The sequence below is a fragment of the Rattus norvegicus genome, chromosome 2 (assembly GCF_021556685.1).
Source record: "Rattus norvegicus strain SHRSP/BbbUtx chromosome 2, alternate assembly SHRSP_T2T, whole genome shotgun sequence".
NCBI classification, from domain to species: domain Eukaryota; kingdom Metazoa; phylum Chordata; class Mammalia; order Rodentia; family Muridae; genus Rattus; species Rattus norvegicus.
Genome location: NC_141535.1, coordinates 37,079,625 through 37,104,863, shown reverse-complemented (window position 1 = coordinate 37,104,863; position 25,239 = coordinate 37,079,625). Strand labels below are relative to the sequence as shown.

At 34.8% G+C, this 25,239-nt stretch overlaps 1 protein-coding gene across 5 annotated transcripts; it reads right to left on the bottom strand.

Annotated features, from left to right (window-relative positions):
* Cenpk (centromere protein K) lies at window positions 1-25,216 on the bottom strand. 5 transcript variants are annotated; one of them, XR_015659960.1, is made up of 11 exons: window positions 25,179-25,216; window positions 23,030-23,168; window positions 21,179-21,235; window positions 18,614-18,686; window positions 12,934-12,980; window positions 7,642-7,724; window positions 7,458-7,556; window positions 7,038-7,164; window positions 4,744-4,816; window positions 4,369-4,554; window positions 1-252 (listed from the first exon to the last, which is right to left on the bottom strand). XR_015659960.1 is itself a non-coding variant. In NM_001399198.1 (10 exon segments), coding segments are annotated over 9 exon segments (804 nt in total). In that variant the 5' UTR covers window positions 23,135-23,168; window positions 25,179-25,215; the 3' UTR covers window positions 1-93.
* Between the last annotated feature and the right edge of the window lie 23 nt (window positions 25,217-25,239).

Below are 25,239 nucleotides of genomic sequence, written 5' to 3'. Positions count from 1 at the left end.
TTGATTTGCAAATAATATTCTTTATTTAAAGTCTTGTGATTTGTTTATCCGAGAGTGTAAAGATTCCATACTGTGTGAAGACAGACCATCATTTTACTGATGGAAGGCTTCTAATCTTATTCGGGATGGATCTTCTGGATGTCTCAAAGCAATTCCATAACGCAGAAGCAGTTCAATATATGGTGGCCAAAAGGATTCATTAATTTTAACATATGGATCATGTGGAACATCGAACATTCTATTTATAAGCATCTAAGAAAAAAATTATTAAAAAGATACCTTTTGTGGGAAAGTCTACATACATTCATAAAACAATAGTTTTGCCCCAAAGAATATTGACTACTCTTCTTCTTGAACAACTGTTCATAACCATTACTTTTATGTAAACAATATCTGATTTTAAAGACAACAGACAGTAGAGGATGAAATATGTATTAAAATGAATCCCCAGTAAAATGAAAACAATTTCTAAAAATTACCTAATAATATTTACAACTTTCCTACTTCTTTTAGCATGATTTCCTTTAAAATAAGAGCAAGAATTATAAAAAATAAAATGTGTACATCAGGTGTAGAACACAGCTACATAATGCCCTGGGTATCATCTCCATCACTGTGGGAGAAAAAAATTTAAATTTTACAAACTGAACACAAAGTAAAAAGAAAGACAGCAAGCGTCTCTGAATATGGAGAAGGGAAAAGAAATCACCAGCTTGGCCCTTTAAACTATCTGCTCTATACTAAATCTTCAAAAATAGTTGTTCGCCGTTATCATTTCCTTCATCTTCCCCTTGGATATCTCTGGTTACTTTACCAAGGGTGTCGAGATCTTACAGTGAAATTTGATAAACTTTGAGTATTATAGGGTAGCTTTTCTCAAATTCTACTCCTCATGGAAATGTGGCTTCTTATTAGGTTCTAAGGTGTTGAGAAGCAGGGCTCTCACTCCAGGATATCAACAGATGAGTCCATAAATAAAATGTAATATATATACATACTTAATACCCACATGCACTAAATAATATATGGATAATATATTTAATATATATGCATATAATAAAATTATCTCAATTTTAGAAAAATGGAACTAGAAAATATAATTTAAAATAAAATAAGCCAAATTTAGACAAAAGTCCTGTTTCCCTTATATGGAATCTAGATTTAAATAGGAGTGTGTGTGTATGTGTGTGTATATATGAATGGAATGAAAGAGTGGTGGTAGGGGGATAGAACAGAGGGTAAAGAAAGAGGCAGAGAAGGGAAGAAAAGCACAGTGAGGGAGACTGTTTGAGGAAGGGCACCAGGAAGAGAGGAGTAAGGATAGAAGGTAGTAATTGGGACAAAAGTGAGCAAGTACAATGACATATATACATGAAAATACCACAATCAACCATTATTTTTTTAAGTTTTCTCAAAAACTTAAATAAAAAGTAAAAGAAAACTACAGTACTGTCATCACCAGAATGTTCACAGAAGCCTACTAATGACATCTAAGACCTACTGGCATCTGCAGTGATTTTTCATGGAGCAATTATGTTCAATTATAGTCAATTATATTCAGTTTGAAAGTGAATGTTTCATGAAATATGGTGACAGTGGCAAATGTGTTATTATTTTGCCTTTTGCCTCTTCATCTACCTCTCAGTTTTTTAGCAATTTATAAAACTAGATCTTAGAACTGAGAACAATCAAGGACTCTTTAGGTGCACACATAATTCATGACAAATCATTAATTGCATGTCAGATTTTTAACTGAAAAATATTATTATTTTAAAGATCATGAAAAGAAAAGGCACAATTTATATAAAGTGTTATAAAAGTGACTAAAATTAACCCGCCAACCCCTAATTTCAATCTTAGTTATATCAATATTTAAAAGTAGAAAATAAAAATGTCAACTGTCACTAATATTCCTATTTCAAGTCCTTCATCCTGTAAAATAAAAAGCTCACAATCCCCTTTCTTTTAAGTATTATGAGTACTTTCATATTTTACAGTAGTTATTTATCTTCATATAATTTAAATTTTTGTGAGATGGATATATAACTCCCTGGTACGGCAGCTGCCTATGGTAAGAACTTGCTTTCTATCCCAATGCCATAGAAAGCAAAAGAATAAAATGATTTTATCTTTCATCTCCAATTTTTATTAATTATATTAATTAAAATTCTAATAAAAAAGACAGTAGAGGGCTGGAGAGATGGCTCAGCAGTTAAGAGCACCGACTGCTCCTCCAGAGGTCCTGAGTTCAATTCCCATCAACCACATGGTGGCTCACAACCATCTGTAATGGGATCTGATGCCCTCTTCTGGTGTGTCTGAAGACAGCTACAGTGTACTTATATATAGTAAATGAATAAATCTTTAAAAAAAAAAAGACAGTAGAAATATGACAAAAATTCAAATTTAAAATGAGTATGCTAATTTTTTTCACTAAATCGTAGATTAAATACTAGTTATTTTTGTCACTGATAATATGAACTGCAAAGAAAATAATGATTTTCTAAGTTTTATATTGCATCCTAATTTATAACATGTGTTTCAGATAATGTTAATATTTTACATAAAGTGTCACTTTAAAATATTTATTACATTTGTTTCTCTGTATGTACAAATACAGACAGAATGATGGACAAATTAGAGGACAGTTTGCAGGAAATGGCTCTCCCTGGGAATTGAACTCAAATAACTGGGTTTTGCAACAAGAACATTTTACCAGTAAACAATCTCACTGGCCTAAAGTCACTTTTTTTTTTTTTTTTTTACCTTTTAGAAGATAATACATCCAAGAAAGGCTTCAGTTTTAGTTTAAACTAGGGAAGTCAGGAACATCAACACAGTTTCTGATTATAAATCAAACAACTATTCCTATCTAGCTTTTCAAAACAGTGATAGATTATTATATAAAAAATATTTATTAGTAGAGATTCTTAGGTAGCAAACCTGATTGCTTATAACCAACTCATTGAGTTCTGAAAATACTCTTCTAGATTTACTAGTCCTAGAACTAGGAGGGAACCCACCCCTAATCCAGAAGCTGTCTCCAATTGACAGCACTTGCAAATGAAGTTTGGTTTTCTTCAAGAAAGTCTCACTGGGAAACACACAACTCTCAATGGTAGATCCCATGTCCAGGAGTGGAACCTAAGAAAAACATATACTCAATGGCCTCTTTAGAGGTTCTTTGTCTCATAATGCCATGGGAAAGCATTTTTTAAAAACCGTATAGATATTTTGTACATATATATACTGGTTTCCGGTTTTGTGTTTTTATGGGATTTCTGATTGTGTGACTGTGTATGTCTCTGCATCTATATGTGTTTCTCATGCATTTGCCTTGGCTTTTTCTTGCTTTGTCCTATTCCAATTTGTTTATCTTTGTTCTATTTTATTATTATTCCTTAGATACCTATTTGTTTTCTAAACAATGACAGAAAAGATGTGGCTCCAGATAGAAGAGAAGTTGAAAGGAGTTGGGCAAGGAGAAATCATAATCAGAATACACTGTATGAAAAAATCTATTTCAACAAAAGAAAAAATTGAAAAAGCAAATGACTATTTGCGTTTCATTGACTTCTCTTTCTAAGGTTTTCTAAAATAATTCACATATTTAATAAATTTAATAACCTGGCTAGAATTCAAGTATATTTTTACAATGACAAAGATATCTACTTATAAAGCAAAATAAATACCAAACTAGAAAGGTTGGAATTAGTCTTTCTATTATAATAAAAAAACATTTTATTTAAGGAAAAATTATATATTCATTTATATGTTTTAGGTGGAGGACTGAGTTGTAAACTAGAATTCTTTCAGAATAACAGCACAAGATTTTAGGGTGCAAAAAGTAAATCACTAAATAAGCAACTCTCTTAAAGAATCAAAAATAAAACAAACTTTTAAAATTCTTGTTTTTCAAGACATATTGTATCCCTAGCTGTTCTGAAGCTCACTCTGTAGACCAGGGTAGCCTCAAACTCAAGAGATTCGCCTGCCTCTGCCTCCAGAGTGCTGGGATTAAAGGCAAATGCTATCATGTCTAGGTCAAGTTTTTTTTTTTTTTTTTTTTTTTTTGGTTCTTTTTTTCGGGACTGGGGACCGAACCCAGGACCTTGCACTTCCTAGGTAAGCACTCTACCACTGAGCTAAATCCCCAGCCCCTAGGTCAAGTATTCTTAATAGAAAATAAAAGTAGCATTTTTTTTATCTTTTTTTTTTTTCTTTTTTTTTTTCGGAGCTGGGGACCGAACCCAGGGCCTTGTGCTTGCTAGGCAAGCACTCTACCGCTGAGCTAAATCCCCAAGCCCATTTTTTTTATCTTTAACACCAGTTGTTCACTAAAGAGATAGCAAAAAAACATACACTTACCTCTAACATTTCATTCAGTGTTATCAGCTGTGTATTCAATTCTTGAATATTTTTCTTTGAGAAATGTAAATAATAATTAACATGACAGAATATCAAACCATATGGCTTAAAAATACTTCTAAGTTATAATTGTACAAGTAAAGACAAATTCTGAAAGTAAACAACTTCATAGTAGAAGTTCGATTCCTAAAAATGTAATGGAAACCTTTATAATTATATTAAGATAGTTTAAGCTACCCATAAACATACAATAAATTATAAATATTATATATAATATAAAATTAAGTAATATGCTTGAACTACACAAAAATTCTCCAAGCAAATTGTATCCTACTACATTTCAGGGAGACTTCTAGGGGAGCCCTCCTTTTTTACCTTCCCATAGGTCTTGATAGCGCCCAATAGATCAAAAGTTCCTGGCATTGACTCAGTTCACTGAATTTTTAACCTTAATAACATGAAATAACTTATTTTAAAAAACTGTAAGAAAGCCATTATAATGCTCAAGTGTTTTTCATATTAATCCTTATTAGTTCCTTCAGCTTTTTCTCATGACATAAGATTTGATATCCCTCATAACTATAGTTACGGTTAAAATTTTCAGTCTCTCAAATGATCTAGGTGTGATTTAACCTTCACAAATAAAAAGAAAGAATACGTTCATACACAACTGCAGATGTTAGAATTTTTGTCCATCTATTTAGTTCTGCTAACTTCTGAGGAGAGAGAGAGAGAGAGAGAGAGAGAGAGAGAGAGAGAGAACGAGAACAGAAAACAGAGCACAGTTACAGAACTGACTAGCAAATATAAAGACACAGATTAAATTTAAACAGGTATACTTAAGTCTCAGAAATTCTTAAAGAAATCATTTGGCAAAAAAAAAAAAAAAAAATGGCTTTAAATGGCTGGAGAAAATGGCTTGGTGGTTAAGACCTCTGATTGTTCTTCCAGAAGACCTGGGTTCAATTCATAACACTCACATGGTGGATCACAACCTTCTGTAACTCACACATGTGGTATAAATACATACATACATACATACATACATACATATACATATATATGTTTATATGTAGGCAAAACATAAAATAAAGAAGATAAATAAAATAGCTTCTAAAAATTATTAGCTTGAATTTAAGAACTGATAAAAAATAAGTAATGAATCCAATATAAAATAGAATAAGGGCTAAACATACTAATGGTAGTGTCTCAATACAAATAAAAACTGAAAGTAAAAATAACACAAAATTAGAATGGGGGTACAGGTGTAAGAGTATTTTCTTATTTCCATATCGGTACATTCATACTACTTAAAACTGAGAGATAAAGTTATACAAACTTCAAACATTTATATTTTTTATAATTTGTTTCTTTTGTATTAGAGGTCTCTCTCCAGTGTTCAAACGATTTGAAGCAAAGAAATATTTCTTCAAGTTCAACATTTGAATTTCATTTTTCTTCTACAGAGTTATTAAAGTCATATTTATCATTGATGGTATAGAAACAAGAATAAAATTCTACTATGCCAATCAGCCATCAATCTGTTTGGTGTTTTTGTTTGTTTGTTTTGTTTTTTACTATTTATTTTACGCATAAGAATACACTGTAGCTGTTTTCAGACACACCAGAAGAGGGCATCAGATCTCATATCAAATGGTTGTGAACCACCATGTGGTTGCTGGGAATTGAACTCAGGACCTCTGGAAGAGCAGTCAGTGCTCTTTCTTAACCTCTGAGCCATCTCTCCAGCCCCCCATCAATCTGTTTCTATACATACTGCACTTAGTGACTCGCTAACACATTAATGATGAGCCAGGACTTGGGTTCTTAACTTTCTTTTTTATGTTTGTAATTAAGTTGTAAGGTTTACTATTGTAAACAGAACTATGTACCTCAAAAGTCTTTGTTGAAACTCAGATGTAGTTGTATTTGGAAACAGGACATAAGTAGGTAATCACGTGTTAAATGAGGTCACTAGGTAGGGACCAGTTCCAATGAGGTCTACTTCTTGGGTTTTGTGTGTGTGAGTATGTATGTGTTGTTTTGTTTTTGTGTGACATTAAGACACAAGACTTAACGTAAACTTCAGTGTAAACTTAGGAAAAAAAATTTTTCTCCCTGAATGTAGAGCTGAGATCAATGTGAACAGAGCAAGAAGGTACCAGCTCCCAGCAGGAATAGAACTCATCAGGAACTAACCTAACCTGGAGAGGGCTTTAATCTTGCACTTCTAGTCTTGAGACAGAAAAATTCCACTTTTACGCCAGCATCTCTGGTATTCTGTTATAGCTGCTCACTAATACAGTATAAATGCTGACCAGATACCAAGAAGCAGAAAGAGACAGGGTTAAACAGACAAAGTAGAAACAGAAAAGATCTCCCATTAGATTTTCCTCTGATCCCATACACAAGTTGTGCAATGCAAGCATGTGGGCACTGGGTGCACATACAATACACACACAAATAAATAAATAAAACATTAAATCTTTAAAAATGTATTTAACCAATCCCATTTTATTAAATAATAAAGTATCTCTGATTTTTCAGTAACTATGATAGGATACAGGAATATTTGTGTACATGTCTCACTATGCCTCACTCCTTTGCTTTGTTCCTATCAAAAACAAGTACAATTATAACAATTTAGAGATTGTTTCTCTAAAACTTACCCTTTTCTTTTGAGTATTTCCATCAGGCAGTGGAAAATGATCTTCTAAAAAATCACCCAAGGCAAGTAGGAGCTTCTCTTTAAATTCTTTTATACTAAGGATCTTGGCTTTCAGTTCATTAAAAATTCTAATAATAAAAAATAATAAGACAAACATTAAACTGATAAATTATATTTGTGCACACTACTAGTTATACAGGAAACTGACCAAAATGTTGTGAAGTTTTATTGATCCATATAACCAGAGCATTCTTTACAACACGTAGTAAAACAGTACAGTAAGATAAGTCATCCCAAAAGATGAAACAACTAATAGTTGGCAAAACTTAGGACCACCTTTTGGTCTACATTATATAATAAGTACTTTTCTTTTTCAAAAAAAAAATCTGTTTGAAAAAATCCAGAATACAAAATTTATTACCTTGATTCAGTAAATGTTACAACCCGATTTTTCAAGTCACTGTGTAATACATTAAGAGTTTCCAGTATTTGCTGCTGTTCATCCAACCACTGTTGCTCCCTTTAAGCATCAAAAACAATAGTCAAAATAATATTTAAGTGCAAACTCAGTTTGTATCAATGCTTAATCGAAATTACAAATTTACCTTGCTAAGTCTTCTTTTAACTTTTCATTCTCTGATTGAACGATAGACCGTACCATTTCAAGATCATATCTCAACTTTTGGAACTAGAATAAAAGAATTCAAGCTAAAGCTTTGTCTTTTAGCTTATACACAGTTCAGTTTCAAGTAACAGTGAAATTGATCTAAAATGTTTCAACGTGGAAGCCAACAGTAAAAATGCTAACCAGAACAGTTGGAAATGATAGATATACAGCAAGCAGATGGTAAGTTTTGGTGACACTGATAAATATAAAATACAAGGATTTTCAAGCTACATATTTTAATTTCTAACTGAAATTAAATTAATGAACTGCTTTTAGTAGATCAGGTCTTTTTTTCTGTTGAAAATACACAAAAATTAAAACAAAGAGTATATATCATTCTTTCAGTATTGATTCAACCTGCAACTCAACATTGATTATTAGTTATCAGCCGGCAGTCATTGCTGAAGAATGAAAGAGTGGGGAAAACAAAGAGTGGAATGCAGAAAGCTGAGCAATAAATACCTGCAACTGTGGTCTAACCAGAAAGAGAAAGTAACACAAATTAATAATAATATAATGAGGTGCAAGGCGGAACTGCTGTAAGGTATTATAATTTGGAAATATATCTGACTAGGTAACATGTGAATAAGACCAAAACCAAATAAAGTAGTATACTATCTAGACAGAAAATTCCAGACATAAAATAAACTCAAAGGTTGGGAATTAGTTCTAATGTTTTGTCTTAATTTGGCTCCCAAGACCACACTTACAGACCTGAGGGTCCCTGGCCCCAACTGGATCCGATTGGTAATAAAGAATTGCTATAAATCCAATGGCTGGGCAGGGAGACAAAGGCGGGACTTTTAGACTGCAGGGGCAACAAACCAAGGGAGAGAGAACCACCATGTTGATCAGCCATTCCCCTGACTGTGTTTGGGATATCAGAGGTGACATACAGATTTTAAAAGATGTTAACTCATGAATACCAGAGGGGGGTGGGTGTGCTAGCTCCAGGGAGGTTTATATGTGGCCAGTTCAGCATACGCATGACCTAGCAGAAACCAAAGCTACTTAACTAATTAACCATTATGTTACACTGGTATATTTGAGATACCTGACCAACACAAAAGGCTATGAGAAACTTAATGCTGACCTCTTACCTACTATTCTTTCCTTGGAAGAACATGTTAATTACTATTCTAGTCTCCGAATTGCAAGGGTTTCCACTACTTTTTTTTCTAACTTTAAATAAATTATAAGTTATAAATGTATTTTTTTTCTTTTCTTTTTTTGGAGCTGGGGACCGAACCCAGGGCCTTGCGCTTGCTAGGCAAGCGTTCTACCACTGAGCCAAATCCCCAACCCCATAAATGTATTTTATAAATTCCAAAGTAACTAAAAAATAAAATAAGGAACAAAATAGAAATATCTAGTAATCCAGTGCTGTAATATAGTGGTTTAAATGAAAATGGCACCTACAGGCTCTTAGAAAGTGGCAGTATTAGGAGGTCTGGCCTTGTGGGAGGAAGTGTGTCATGGGAGTGGGCTATAGGGTTTCAGATGCTCAAGCCAGGTACAGTGTCTCTCTCTCTTTTGGCTTCCTTTTGATCAGGAGAGGACATAGAACTCTCAGCTCCTTCTCCAGCAGCACCATCTGCCTGTGTGCTGCCATGCTTTCTAGCATGATGACAATGGAGTAAACCTCTGAACTGTTGCCAGCCCCAATTAAATGCTTTCTCTTACAAGAGTTGCCATGGTCATGGTGTCTCATCATAGCAATAGATCCCTAATGAAAACATGTAATAAAGTGGCTTTTAAAAAAATGTAAAGCAAGAAAAAGAGAAAAACGAGACCACAAAAAAGTTGGCTCAAAAAGAATGAGCATATACATATCACTGTATCAATGAGATCAATAATAGATTAAAAGAACAATATCATACTGATACTGTACCATATTAAATCATCTAACAATGGAATTAAATTAGAAATTAACAAATAAAAGTAGGAAACTTCAAATATGTGGACACTAAAAAAGCTTTAAAAAATCTATGAAACAAAGAAGCAATAAGTAGGAAATTGAGAAACAATAACTTCAATCATCAGTTAGTATGATTAAATATAAAAACATAACATTGAAATTTCTAGGAGCAGAACTTGAAAAATGACTCAGTGGTTAAGAGCACTGAATGTTCTGTTCTTCTAGAGGACCTGATTTGAATTCCCAGCAACATGATGGCTTACAGCCAGCCATCTATAACGGGGTCTGATGCCCTCTTCTGGTGTGCAGCCATACATTCAAACAAAGCACTCGGGGTTGGGGATTTAGCTCAGTGATAGAGCAATTGCCTAGCAAGCGCAAGGCCCTGGGTTCAGTCCCCAACTCCGGACAAAAAAAAAAAACAAAAACAAAAACAAAAAAAAACAACAAAGCACTCATACATAAAATATATAAATACTCAGATATAATATAACTTAAAATCCTTGTTAGAAATATAAAGAAACAAAGCAACACTCTCAAATTAATGGTCTTATTTTTTATCATAAACTAAAAAAATTAAAAATAAAACTCTTAATTCTAAAGAAATAATGGGGACTGGAGAGATGGTTCAGTGGTTAAAAGTCTTCCAGAGATCCTGAGTTCAATTCCCAACAACCACATGGTGGCTCACGGTCATCTGTAATGGGATCTGATGCCCTCTTCTGATGTGTCTGAAGACAGCTACAGTGTACTCATATTCAATAAATAAATAAATAAATCTTTTTTAAAAAGGAACAATAAGGAACAAAAAACAATGAAATGTGGGAAGGGGTGAAAGGAACAGACAGAGGAGGAGGTCAGGAGGAAAGAACTCAATGATGCCAAAAGCTAGCTCTTTAAGTCATTATCATGAATTCAGAAAGCATGAAAAACTTACTGTTAATCCTTACTTTGAATAAAAGGATGGATCTAAGGATGGAGCTCAATGGGAAAGTTTTCCTTCTATCATGCACAAAGCCCTCCCCAGATTTGATTCTGATCGTAACAGAAACAAATTCTTCAGAAACACTTATAAAGGAAATTTTCCTCTTTCTAGTTAAGCACAGCTATGATAAATATAAACATCATTTTGGTTTTGTTTTGCTCATTTTTGCCCACTATATTTCAGTTATCCAGAGGTGGAATAAATTCCTTTGTGAATACGAAGGGAATTATTACCTTTCTGGGACTCTGGAAATGAGAAGAGTCAAAATATTTAAAACATAATTTAAAGAAAGGAAGAACAGAAAGCATGAAAGAGATGATGGAGCAGCTGAAAAGCATGATGAAGAAGAAAGGCTATGCAGAGAGGTAGGAGAAGCCTCTAAAGCTCTACCTCTGCACAGGGGTCACAGGGATCCACACTGACAGAAAGGAAGGGGAATTCAAAGCTGAAACCACAAGTCATGCAGCTCTGGTGAGAACAAACTGGTGATCCTAATCAAAGAACAAGCCCATAGCACTCACAAACTTTAAATTCAGTGGGGGTGGTGTGGGGGTAGGGAAATATAGATCAGTGTGGGAGTGACTCCTAAGTAGCAGACCACACCTACAGAAAAAAATCCCAGTTGGTCCTTCCTCACACTGCTACAACTAGACACTCTGGGAACTCTTGCTGGAGTGCCCGACTAGAAAATGGAGTAGAGAAGGAGACTTAACTATCCACGCTCCATGCTGAGAAGTGGTTCAACTTGGTAAAAGGCAGTAAGCCCCAGTTCTTAACGATTACTGTGTAAGTTAAGAGCTTGACGCTACAGAGAGCAACTGTTTGGCCTTAGAAGCTGCCTCTATTTAACATAAAGTTTGCTGCTTTAAGGCAAAGACCTAGAGGCCTGAGCCCAAGTCCAGTGGATCACTCAAGTTTCTGCAGTCCTCTGACTCTAGCAGAGTGGTTTATCCAGGCAGTTTGAAAGCACTGAAATTAGGAGACAATAAACAGGGTTCCCTCAGGTTTCCCCACCAGTGTGGCTCTCATAGCTCGGTCTGTCCCCACCCCACCCCCAACTACCCAAAATATCCCTAGTTTGTACATTTGCCACCCCTCTATGTCATACCTACTTTCTCAATCTTGGAATATGAATAGGCCACAGATTTGGTTGGGTTTTGTTTTTGGTTTGGTTTAGTTTTTGGTTTTGGGAGACAGGGTTTCTCTGCGTAGCCCTGGCCAGCTGTGTAACTTGCTCTGTGGACAAGGCTAGCCTCAAATTCAGAGAATTGCATGCCTCTGCCTCCCAAATGCTGGGATTGAAAGTGTGAGCCACCACTGCCTGGCTAATCTTTGTTTCTTTATAATAAAAACAGCCTTCTCTCCACTGTGCAACAGTATCCTATAAAATAGCTATTAACCCCATTCATATTTTGAGACAGGTAACCCAGACTAATTAATCCAAACTTACTATGAACAGGACAATTCTCCTGTCCCAACTTTCCAATGACAGCTGTGAGTCACCATGCCAAGATATTTTGGTCTAAATCCCTTTTTCCTGGCTTAGCATTCCTAACACACTAGAAATTCCTAACATGGTAGATACCTTTTTATATACTAGTGAATGAAAAGCAGAACCTAGCCAGTTTTAAGATGAGGGCTAGAGACTAGAAAGATCAAGACATGATCAGGTGATTGGGACGTTTACCCTATCCTCCAATTTTTGAAAAGAGAAAAAGAGCTGAAAGTTAAGCTAATCATTGACCAATTATTTCATCAATTTCACCTCCATAGTAATGTTTCCATGTAAAAATCAAAAGGACTGGGCTCAGGGAACTTCTGGACAGCTAAATGGATGGGAAGGTCTGGCACGGTGGCACTAAGGATACCAAAGTTCCATTCCCTTTCCTATAGACCTTAGTCTATACATGTTTTTATCTAGCTATTCATCTGCATTTTTTGGGTGATGCCTTTTATAACAAATGAATAAGCATGTTTCTGTGAGATCTGTGAGTCTCTCTAGAAAATTATTCACACCTAAAGATGGAATCCCAGCATGGTTATGGCAAAATGGGAGGTGGAGACAGGAGAGTGCTTAGAAGCCTGTGAGCTAGCTACCCTGGCACACCCAATGGAAAACAACAAAGAAATCCTGTCTCAAAGTTGTCCCCTGACCTGCACATGCACACATTCTCACACTCACACCAGAATTAGTATATATACAAACAGCAAAAATAAAAAAGCTCAAATCTTTAAAATACTTAGCTCAATAAAACACATAAATTTTAATGTGTCGAGTGGTTTAGTTTACTTATTATTTGGAATATTACTAACCATGAACAACTCACCTCTTCTTTTCCTAATGTTAACAAAACGCCTTCAGTGAGGGGAACTGCTACAAAAATAAAATAAAACAAAGTCATAGCTCTTAGTTAATTTTCAAGAATTTGATTTTGTGGCTTTTCTATTCCATTCATATATTACCAAATTTTTATAAAATATATTTATTTTTATGCCTTCTAGATTAATATTTTTACACATATAACTAAAAGTATATAACAGTGGATAATTTGATATCTGTGCATTTGTTTTTAAGTTCTTTTCTTTCCTAAAGCCTAAAAACCATGCTTAGTAGTGTTTGTAAAAGGGGGCTCCTTGGGTTATTTTCTCTGCAGTCATAGATCATATATATATATATATATATATATATATATATATATATATATATATATGGAAGCATTCACAAACACAAAGGTTTATTTCTTGTCACTTACTCTTGTAAGACTAGCATATCAAGCATGTCACCACCATGTTCACTCAGCAGCACACCCACAGTACAGAAGTAGTCATCACTTCATAATGTCATAGTGTCTTATGTGTATGTATATGTATCATGTTGTAGTGGTAATTTCTGAATTGAGTATTAATATTGTGTTAGACATGATTTTATGTCTTTATGTACTAGTGCTTTTCATTTCAAGCACCATACTCCCCAGAAATGGAATTATATAGAATGAAATATAGTTAAAACTCTGTAAGGTTATGTCATATTTCTTTGTAAAAATGCATCTACAATCAACAAATTATATACAGCAAATTATGTACAAAGTTTTTGCAACAGGAGAAATAAACATTTAATTTCCCACAGAGAAATTAATAACATCAATATTTATTCAAAATTTTAGTTTTTAATCAAATGAGATTTGAAATTATCAAATGATATATTACTAAAAGCTTGCCTACTATTCAGTTGTAAGTAATTCTAGAGCAACACTTGTGTAGTTTGGAATCAACTATATCATGTGTTGAAGGTTTGGGTGCCAACTTTGAGTCTAACGAGAGCTAAGGGAAACTTTCTGAGGTAAAACATAGTAGATAGAAATTATTAGGTAACTAGAGAGGTGGCCCTGAGCACTGGAACCCAGTACCTTTATGCTTTTTCTTTGAAACCTGGAGACCATGACATAAGCAACATGGGCAGTCACCATGCTTTCCCTTTCTACAGGTCCAAAGTGACACAGCCAAATGACCATGGACTGAAACTTCTAGAATCACAAGCCAAATGAACTTTGACTATTGATAAACTGCTATTCCTATGATTTTTCAGTAACAGGTGGCTAACACAAGTGCTAACCCATTTCAACAAATGCAATGCAAAGACTTTCAGAGACTATTTACGGTGGGAAGGAATACATTTTATGTGGCTTTTTTTTTTCATAATTAAACATCTAGAAAAGGGAACTTTAGGAGAGCTGTGGAACTGTAACAAACGATACAACATCATGTTGCTGGAGCTTCAGTAAAGGAGAAAAGACTAAGAAGAGGCTGAAAAAATATGGAGAAAGAATGTCAGAGTTTCTCAAGTTTTGCAAAAGACATAATTCCACATATTTAAGAAACTGAACGTCAGATAAGGTAAATCTAAAGAAACCTATGCCAAGATAAACTGTAATTTCATCTGAAACCTAAAATTCCTCAAAGCAGCCAAGGGAGAAACAACAAGACCATATACAGAAAACAGTATTTTGCTTTACTTATAGCCAGGAAGGCAGAAGCAGCAGACTCATCAGATGATAAGGAAGATAACTTCTGCATAATCAGTGAAAATATTCTTTAAGAAAGAAGAAATAGCGATATTCTCAGACAAAGAAAAATGTACAGAATTTGTCACTAATTATAAACCATAAAGATGACCGAGGTTCTTGAAACAAAGCAATAAGCTCTGTACTTTCTCCTGCTCTCCTGAGCTATATGCTAATCACCTTACGGGAACATGAGGTCGGTACTTGGAACCACGTAAAACACCTGAGCATGGTGCTATGGGTTCGGATTTTCAGGGCCAGGGAGACTAAGATGGATCCCCAGGGCTCACTAGTCAGCTAGTCTAGCCTACTTGATTGAGTTCCAAGCCAGTGAGAGACCCTGCCTCAAAAAAGAAAAGTAGATGACACCCAAGGAATGCTGTTCAGTGCCCAACCACACATGTGTATAGTTCCTTAAAACACACATGCACTCAAACACTTTAATGAAGCTACCCTGATTTTTTTTACAATTACAAGAAAATAAATCGTTTTAACAACTTGGAAAAAGCTTTGAAGTAGATCTAAGCTGAGCTGTGTTGATTCCTATAAATGTGCTCAGACTCTTGACCTACAAAATTGATAGAAAATCAATGTGTTCTTTTGTACAACTTTGAAAAAAATCAAAAACTTTCAAAAACTTTAATATCAGTTGTTGTCTACTGGGGTTCCTTCAATTAGTCTCTTAATTTTTAAGTTTAAAAGTTTCAATGATGAAAAGAAGTCACTGGTAAGAAACTAACAAAAAGCTCATGAATCATACTGACCTAAAAGACTGCTGATTAAAGTAGCAGCTCAATATTTAGTAACTGTCTATGTTTGAAGTACAAAGAAAGATCTAGGAAAAATGTAAAATGTACATATAGTTCATCAAATACCAGTTCATGAACTGGAGAAATCATGAATTAGGTATTTTAGATAAGATCTGGGATGGACAAAAAAATCCGAGTCCATTGCTACAGAGAATTCTTGTTTGAACATATATGTGAAAATAATTATGAACTGGATTATGCCCCTAACCCCAAATTCATGCTTAACTTCTAATATCCAATATCCAATATTGGATCCAATATCCAATCAGTAAACTCAACATTACTGATAAGCAATTAAGTTAGCATGATATTATTAGAATGAGCCCTAATCCAATGAGATTAAGCTAAAGAGAGGCACAGGGAAACACAGATGAAGACAATAAAAGATGACTGCTATAGTTTGAATAAATGTTTTCCAAATTCCGTGTGTTAAAGGCTTGGTCCTCGGGACTATCTAAGTGGGGATACTATAAAACCTTGAGAAGATGGGGCATAGTAGTCTTTAGATCATTAGCAGCACAGCTCGTTAGGAGAGTGTGGGACCCTGGTCTCTTCTCTGCTTCAAAGCTCATGATTTGAACATTTTGTTCTGATGCCTGTACCCTACCATTGGCACCAAGCAAAAGTTGTTTCTAATTTTAAATAAAAAATTCTAGAGCATTTTCAAGGTTACTTAACTCAGGTATTTTCTTAGTGCTGGAAGGCTGACAGTACAAAGGCTATTTAAAGCTAATAAGAGACCCCAAAAGAAATCAACTTTGCTGACAACTTGAACTTAGGCCACCTGATGGTTAGTCTTTATTGTCAATTTGATAGGATTTAGGCTCACACGGAAATAACTCACTGGCCATGACTGTGACAGATTTTTCTATATTAGGTTAATTGAAGTGGGATCATCCACCCTAAATGTATACATTAATATTCCATGGGCTAGAATCCCAAATGAATTAAAAACAAACAAAAAAATAAAACAAGAAAGAAAAAACAAAAAGCAAGTTGAGCATAAGCATTCATCTCCCTTTCTTCCAAACTGGACACCAAGTGACCAGCCAATCCTCGCTCCTGTCACCTTACCTTTCCTGCCATGACTACATCCTCTAGAACTTTTATACAAAAATTTCCTTTCTTCTCCAAGTTGCTTCTGTCAGGAATTTTGTAACAACAATAAAACAAATTATTAGTGGAGTCTGCTAGGATCTAGAACTATGATAAGATAAATCTCCAATGCTTATGTTACACATCTCATTATACTTTGTAAGATTCTTTGTTACAGCCTTGGTAAACTAATTCTGAAGTCATATTACAGATGTAACACACAGAAGCCTAAAATAGCTGGTATAGCATGTAGGATAACAATTGAATAAAACTAAGTATGATAGTGGTAAATACATACAATTCTCTTGCAGTGAGGCTAAGGCACAAGTCCCCTAAGTTCTAGGCTAGCACTGGGATATGTTTACATAGCAGAAACCCTGACTATGAAAAAAACAACAAAAGAACAACAGCTGAGTACACATCTCTAAAGAATACCAACTTAATTAGAACAGAGGCAGAAGGAACACCCATTCAGAGCCTGCCCCACATGTGGCCCATACACATACAGCCACCCAATTAGATAAGATGGATGAAGCAAAGAAGTGCAGTCCGAGAGGAGCCGGATGTAGATCTCTCCTGAGAGACACAGCCAGAATACAGCAAATACAGAGGCGAATGCCAGCAGCAAACCACTGAACTGAGAACGGGACCCCCATTGAAGGAATCAGAGAAAGAACTGGAAGAGCTTGAAGGGGCTCGAGACCCCATATGAACAACAATGCCAACCAATCAGAGCTTCCAGGGACTAAGCCACTACCTAAAGACTATACATGGACTGACCCTGGGCTCCGACCTCATAGGTAGCAATGAATAGCCTAGTAAGAGCACCAATGGAAGGGGAAGCCCTTGGTCCTGCCAAGACTGAACCCCCAGTGAACGTGATTGTTGGGGGGAGGGCGGTAAGGGGCGAGGATGGGGAGGGGAACACCCACATAAAAGGGGAGGGGGGTTAGGGGGATGTTGGCCCGGAAACAGGGAAGGGGAATAACAATCGAAATGTAAATAAGAAATACTCAAGTTAATAAAGATGAAAAAAAAAAAACAAAAAAAAAAAGAAAAAGAAATTTAAAAAAAGGAAAAGAATACCAACTTAACAGCTGCATAAGAGATTCTCAAGTATAATGCTAAGAAGAAAAAATATAGTTACAGGCAAATTTTAATTTAAAATTACAACTGTATACCACCACTATATAACTGGAGTGCTAAAATTAAAGGCTATCAAGCAGTAATGCAAAAATGTGGAACAATTAAGGAATTAGCATGAGTAAATAAAACCAAGAATATAGATGATACTATCGGAAAAAAGGAGATAGCCTAGGACTGCTACATAGAGAATCCCCAAAACTGACACAAAGAATAATATAGAAAAGGAAGGCTAAGACTGAAAGTGGTTGTGGTGGGGCAAGTCAAAGGAAAAGTAATGGGAGGAAAAGAAACAAAATAGATGTGGGGAAAAAAACCAGAACAATCTATACAGATAATCAGATACAAAAATAAATGGCTCAGGAAGCTTAGACTTTCATGGTGATGGTGGTGGTGATGGTGGTGGTGGTGGTGGTGGTGGTGATGGTGGTGGTAGTGGTGGTAGTAGTAGTAGTAGTATTACCAATAATATCTACTAGTTGGGTCTTGCTGCTGTAACATTTTAAGCCATCTGCCATTCTTTAAATAAAGGCAAAAAGTGTATTTGGTTCTCACTGGACAACTCAAGAAATAGCATAAAAACTAAATGTTTCCTATTCCAAAAATATATATAAAGTAACTTTTCCACCATGTAAGTTTCATTTATTAACAGTTCACAGTTTCTACTGATCATAAGGCAGTGTAAATAAGTAAAATAATTACTATAATAAAATCTTCACAGTTCAAGTTATTATGTCCTAACGTAAGAATTTAATGTAGAAAAGAAAAATGGAGTGGGTCCTGGTATTAACAACCATGGGCAATATTGAAAGCAAATAAATCTTGTCATTCTTGAGGTCATTAATTTAATACCCCATTAATTTGTCTATGATATAAAAACCAAAAAATAAGAATCTTACTTTCGGGTTTTCTTTTGTTCCATTGACCAAGTTCAGCAGTCAAACATTTCACTTGCATAATAAGTAATGAGAGCTATAAAAGAAGACTTCAAGTTATTTCTTATAGAATACTAATGAAAATATAATCAATACACTAATAATAGTTGTAAAACAAGTGGATAACAAAATAGCACTGCCAAGCATACTCTGTCATAACAACTATTGCTCATAAGTGGCTTTTTGCAGCAATGATATATAGTATGCTGTGGAAAATAATGAATTTGGCTTTACTACCAAATCTAAAAGAACCGAAGCTTATCATATTTACTTCCTAAATATATCTTAAGAAAACAAAACAAGAAAGACATTCTCCTCCTAAAATAAAAGCATGTTATGTCCTGCCAGCATTTTTAGTTAAATGTTCCTTAAATATGTTCATTTCCTCTCTGTGATCTTTCAAAAATATTATAACCACTTTTAGTTGTGCTTCAAAAAACACCAACAATATATGTGAAGATAATGATAAACTGGTTCCAATGTCAAATAAAAAAGCATTGTTTAGGGGTTGGGGATTTAGCTCAGTGGTAGAGCATTTGCCTAGCAAGCGCAAGGCCCTGGGTTCGGTCCCCAGCTCCGAAAAAAAAAAAAAAAAAAAAAGAAAAAAGAAAGAAAAAAAGCATTGTTTAATATATATTAGTAATCTATAAATTATGGTGAGTATGTTTTTGGTATGATGACAAATTTGATTCTCTTATGAAGTTTCTAAAAATAAAACAGCAGTTATATTTTAAAGCTATACATTATCAAAGTTTTCTCCATAAGTATAGCTTTTTGCTTCAGAAAGGAATTAAGTCAAATATAGTGACATATGCTTGCAAATCAGTACTCCAAGACTCAGTTCAAGATCAGCTTCAACATAGCAAGTTCAAAGCCAGAGTAGGCTGCATGAGACCCTGGCTTTGAAAACAAAGCACAGAAAACTGAGTTTGAGCACTACAGGAATGAAGTTACTGTCCATGCAGAAAGGAGGCGTCAAAGGGAAGCAGAAACTGCTACTGCTTAAAAAGCCCTTGCCTTGGATTTGTGAACTTGGGATGATTTCAAGATGGCTTCCAAAAACTGACCTTCTTAAGAGTGGCTTCCAATGCCAAAACTATTCAAGCAAAGAACCTAGCTTATGCTGAATACCTGCTTTATCTTCTAGTATTTTGATTATCTGCTAGGTTTAGATGCCACCTTTCTCTAAGGGTAAATAATGTTTCCGACAAGTTGATAGGCTAATATAGTATTAAATGACTCTATTGTGAGACAACTCCTGAAAGTTCCTATCTTGTTTCCTCTCAACTTTATCCCATGTACCTTCTCCCCTTGCTGATGTGACTCTGTATCCTTTCACTATCATAAATCTCAGCCATAAGCAGACTACCTATTAAGTCCTATGCATCTGCTTTAAGAATCATCAAACTTGCAAAAGATCACTTGAGAACTCTCAACACAACAGGAAACCACAAACTACACTCTTTAGTTGTTTGTAACTTAGACAGTACATGTTTAACGGGTATAGAAACACTCCTCTCAAAGTCAGTGCTTGGTGCACTGTGTGAAAACCATAGGTCTAGTATCCAATGATTCATATTTAATAAGGCCTTAACTTCTATAATAAAGAAACCATATTTTCCCAAGAAAAATCATAGGATAGTTACATGTAGAGTTTATACACAGTATATGTATACATTTTTATGGATAAAAAAATAACATTATGGGTTCCAATATTTGGTGCTCAAAAGATTACAGCTGTGTTATCTTGATGAATTGATCCTTTTTATTAACATGTAGTATCTTGTTTTAACATGTAATATCTTGTTTTATCTCTTCTAATTAGTTCTGGTTTGAATTTTCTTTTGTTATATAAATATAAATATATAAATAGTTATATAAATATAACTATTCCCTTTTTTTATAAACATATTTCCTGTTTCTTTGTTATTTTTTTTCCATTCTTTGATACTAAGTTTTGGGGCATCTTTGATGGATAACTATGTTTTTGAGGACAATTATTTAATTGGTTCTTGGGTTTGTACTTTGTTTTTTATTTTAAACAAAAGAGTTTTCCAACTATTTAAGGATATAGGTATTAGAGTCCATGAAATGGTTCAGCAGGTAATTAGCATAAACCTGGCCACCTAAACTTAATTCCTGAAACATTTGTAAAGGTGAAAGGTGAGAACTGACTTCACAAAGTTGCTCACGCATGCGCTCTCTCTCTCTCTCTCTCTCTCTCTCTCTCTCTCTCTCACATGCACACACACACACACACACACACACACACACACACACACACACAGGCTAATTAATTTTTTTTTCATGTCAAGCCAGGAGAGGAAGAGAGGAAGAGAGAGAGAGAGAGAGTGGAAGAGCGGAAGGAAGAGTGAGTGAGGAAGAAGAGTGAGAAGGCTAATTAATTTTAAAAGAATATAAGTATTAACAAGGCTATTATATTGGAATTAATATAAACACAAACTTTTTGTACAAAAAGAATGAATTCTGCTTACCTACTTTCAAGATAGGAATATAAAAAGTTCATACCTGAGCATTTGAGTTAGTGAGTGTCTCGGGTCCAATAAGTGATAATTTATTCTGACACTTGATTTAAAAAATAAAAAAAATAAAGAAAAACAAATGACACACTTACACTCCACAGACAATTCCCTTTTCCCTTTCTATACACACTCAATACAACACCCTTTTAAGAACATATAAATATGCGATACAGAATGTACTTAAGCTTCCACATCAGATGAGGAAGGCCGTGAAACTAGCTCCAAAGTCGATGTCTCAGAGACAAAGCAGGAGCTGTGCATGTATCTAAATAGAGCACCACAGAAACTTCAGCCGTACCCTCACTCTGCACGGCACAGTGCCTGCTAGAACACCCAGTAGCTAGATGAATTATAAGCCACATAACAGGAAAAAAAGGGGAGGTAAGTGAACATGTAAAAAGCACTATAGAATAATAACAAAATAAGTAAATAGTTAACATAATATGCCTCCAAGAAATATTGTTTGCTCGACTTTAATTATCCAACAATGTAAATGATTGTCTTTGATAGGTAAAAATATGAGGAGCTTAAGTCTTATCTGCCCTCATATCTGGTTGTACTAATTTTCTGTAAAATTTAAAGTGACTTTTAAAATGCAAGTTTCTATAATGAAAAATAACAAAAAAGAATTATAAGAATTATTTAGTACGTACATTAGACATAAAGTACCAAAGACTTTGTCAAAATGATTTTTAAAAACGTTACTAGCCTTTCCTACTCATACAGTTCAGTGAAAGAACAGGATGCTCTCTGTATTCATAAACAACTCATTCACCTCTCCTGCTGGCACTTTACTGAAGTAGGACACCACATGAGCCTATGACCTATATCTTATATTATGATATGTTAAAGAGAAAATTTTTACCAAAATAACATAGTGCATCAAGTATCCTTATCTCACTAAAATAAAAAATGTACATAATTTCAAAGTCAACATTTTAACTTTCTATATTTGTTTCACTCATGATTCTTAATTATGTATTATTTCTATTGCAATGTTCTCTATTTTGAGTACTAATTCAGTCAACATCTACTGTCCCAAACAGGTACTGAATGATTCATGATTTCCTCTAATCTGCATTTATTAACTTTTGTATCCTTTAGCTCCAACCTCCTTAAAATCTTTTGAACTCATTCTTGCAATGATACTATTCAGACCTTCATTACTTCTTAACAGGATGACTACTAGATTCTCTTAAAACATCCTGTTTCTGTACTCTTGTCTTAAAATATAACAAAACAATTTTCTTAATGTAGTCGATCATTTCACAGTGAATTTCAACCTTTTTGTGATCTCCCAATGTACATACTCCACAAAATCCATGTTTTTGTTCTATGCTAATTCTCTGCAGTCTCAATTTGTAAGATTTCCTTTTCCTAGTATATATTTTCCATAATATCTTACTTAGATTTCTCTAACCTCTTTAAACTATACATTCTGACTTTCCTATTTTTGTCTTGTCCTAATTTCACAAGGTCTTGTTTATTTCTTGTAGAAAGCTAATCTCGACTCCTTTATACTTATGCCTTGCATATTTCTCCTAAGTATAGTTTTTGCATTCTACCATAATACTCTTAATGGTGCCTTATATACACTATTATGAATGGCTATGGCCTCTATAAGAAAAAAAATTTCCCTGAGAGCCAGAACTATCATTATTTTTTCTTCTCTTTCTACAGTTTATCTAGTATAAAATTTCTTAAAAGAATGCTTTTAGGGTTAAAATCTATACAATAATTTATAGAAAAGAAGTTATGGAAAAACAAACATATTTCCTTCCTAAGACTATTATGTACATATCACATTAATATATCACTTTTATCTGTGGACACTTACTTCTTCCACGTCTTTCCACATTTCTTCGCATTGTTTGATAAGTTCTTCCTCTGTATCTTTAGCAGCGATCACATCTGGATCTATGTGTTGTTGATTCTCTGACATTTCCTGTATAGTTTTCTTCACCTTACTGCAACAACTGACATAAAAAAAGATACATGGGGGCTGGGGATTTAGCTCAGTGGTAGAGCGCTTACCTAGGAAGCGCAAGGCCCTGGGTTCGGTCCCCAGCTCCGAAAAAAAGAACCAAAAAAAAAAAAAAAAAAAAAAAGATACATGCATTTAACAACTATTTGCTGAATGTAACAGTGACTAACAAACAAAAACCCTTTCTATTGAAAGAGAAAAATGGGGGACTAGAGAGATGGCTCAGTGGTGAAGAGCACTGGCTGCTCTTCTAGAGGTCCTGAGTTCAATTCCCAGCAACCACATGGTGGCTCACCACCTGTAATGCAATCCGATGCAATCTTCTAGTATGTGTCTGAAGACATTTATAGTGTACTCGCATAAATAAAAGTAAATTTTCCTTTATAAAAAAAAGAAACATGAACACACTGCTGTTGGAGGGAAGACTTTAGTATAGCCATTATAAAAGAGTAGGAATGTAACAGCAAAAATTAGAAACAATACAACCATAGGAGCCAGAAATTCCACTATTAGATATATACCCAAAGGAAACTAGCATGATGAAAAGATATTTACAATCTCTTGTTTATTACAGTACTATTCACAATAGCCCAGATATGTAATCAAGAGTCCACTAACTAAATTTTAAACTTTCATTATAATAGGAGAGTCAGTAGAATAGCAAGAGTGCAAAATTCAGGTGGGTGAATAGATGTATTGGTAAGAGCTTGTGGAAGTTGTGTTTGAGTTATTTCTTCCAACTAAATGAAATGATAACTAAGATGATCCATTGTGAATAATTATCAAGAGAAGGAATTTGAATTTTAAGAGCAGATACAGCCTGGTGTTATGACCCATGCCTTTAATCTCAGCACTTAGGGAGGCAGAAGCAGAGGGAGGTGGATAGCTATCCTTTAAAAAATCCTGTCTCAAAAGGAGGCAGGGTTCAGAGAAATAGCTACCGAATAAGGGATAAGGGTTTCAACCAAAATTTTAAGAATAAAGGGGGAAAGGTATACAGAATGGTTATTTTTTTGGTCTTTAAAAGAACTCAAAGAATATAAAGTAACTTTGGATGGTAGTCCATTTTAAATTAGTAATTAGTGGCCCAATTAAAACGATAGCATATTAGGGAATATAGTCATCCAAGAGTAATGAAACATGTCACAAGGTTACTAGTGATGGCTGCTGTAAAGAACAGGGGATAATAGTGTATCATGAGATTTAAAATTAGGTAATTTTAAGGATGTAGACAGAGAGATAACAACAAAGAGAACCTGTAGGTTACAAGTCAGATATAAATCAGAATAAACACCATCCCAATTTATTTTTTACTCATATGTAATTTTTAAGTTTTAAATTGCTTAACTGATAAGTTACCAACGGAGAAGTTGTAAAATAGATACAGCACGATAACACGGCCCTATATTAAAGGAGTCAGTAACGTAAAGATGTCAATTCCCCCCAAACTGACCTATTTTATTTTAATTAAAATCCTAAAGGCTATAAAAACTACATCGCACTTGATGAGGAAATTCTAAAACCCACACAGAAATATAGAGACCCAGAAATAGCAAAGATTCATTGTATATAACTATGCCAATCATTTGACGCAGACTGGCTCGTGAACAGGCAAGTGGAAAAACGGAACACAATACACATTATCTTCTTGATTTTCTAGCGTCACATCCATTCACCCGACAAGTCAAAAAGAATATTCTAATACTGGGAGCCCACCTTATAAATTATAGTAATTTCAATGTATAGTTTAGCTGATCTAAATCAACGTCATTCTTTTTAACCGAAAGTTCCCTCCCCTCGGACTTTTCTCATAAAACCGGGTAGGTTCTAGAATGGTATTGGCCCGAGAGGCCGAGAAGAGCGAGGCACCCAGTTCGCAGGCCGTAAGCGTCCGATTTTGGGGGGATGGGTCCCCCAAACTCGCGAGCTGCCATTACCCTTGACAGAAAACTAGAACCGTAAGGAAGCCCTGCTTAGCCAGTCAGAGCCGGTTCCAACTCACCTCGGTCCCCCAGTCCCCTCAGCGTTCCTGTCAACACTGCCAAGCCCCGTTGTCTACGCGC

Coding starts and splice junctions, on each gene's coding strand:
- Cenpk (XM_087618006.1), bottom strand. CDS start 23,134: ATGTCAGAGAATCAACAACACATAGATCCAGATGTGATCGCTGCTAAA. Junction 12,978..18,613: donor GAACAAAAGAAAACCCGAAA/GTAAGATTCTTA, acceptor TTTTTGTAGCAG/TTCCCCTCACTGAAGGCGTT. Junction 7,165..7,457: donor GTAACATTTACTGAATCAAG/GTAATAAATTTT, acceptor TTTTATTATTAG/AATTTTTAATGAACTGAAAG.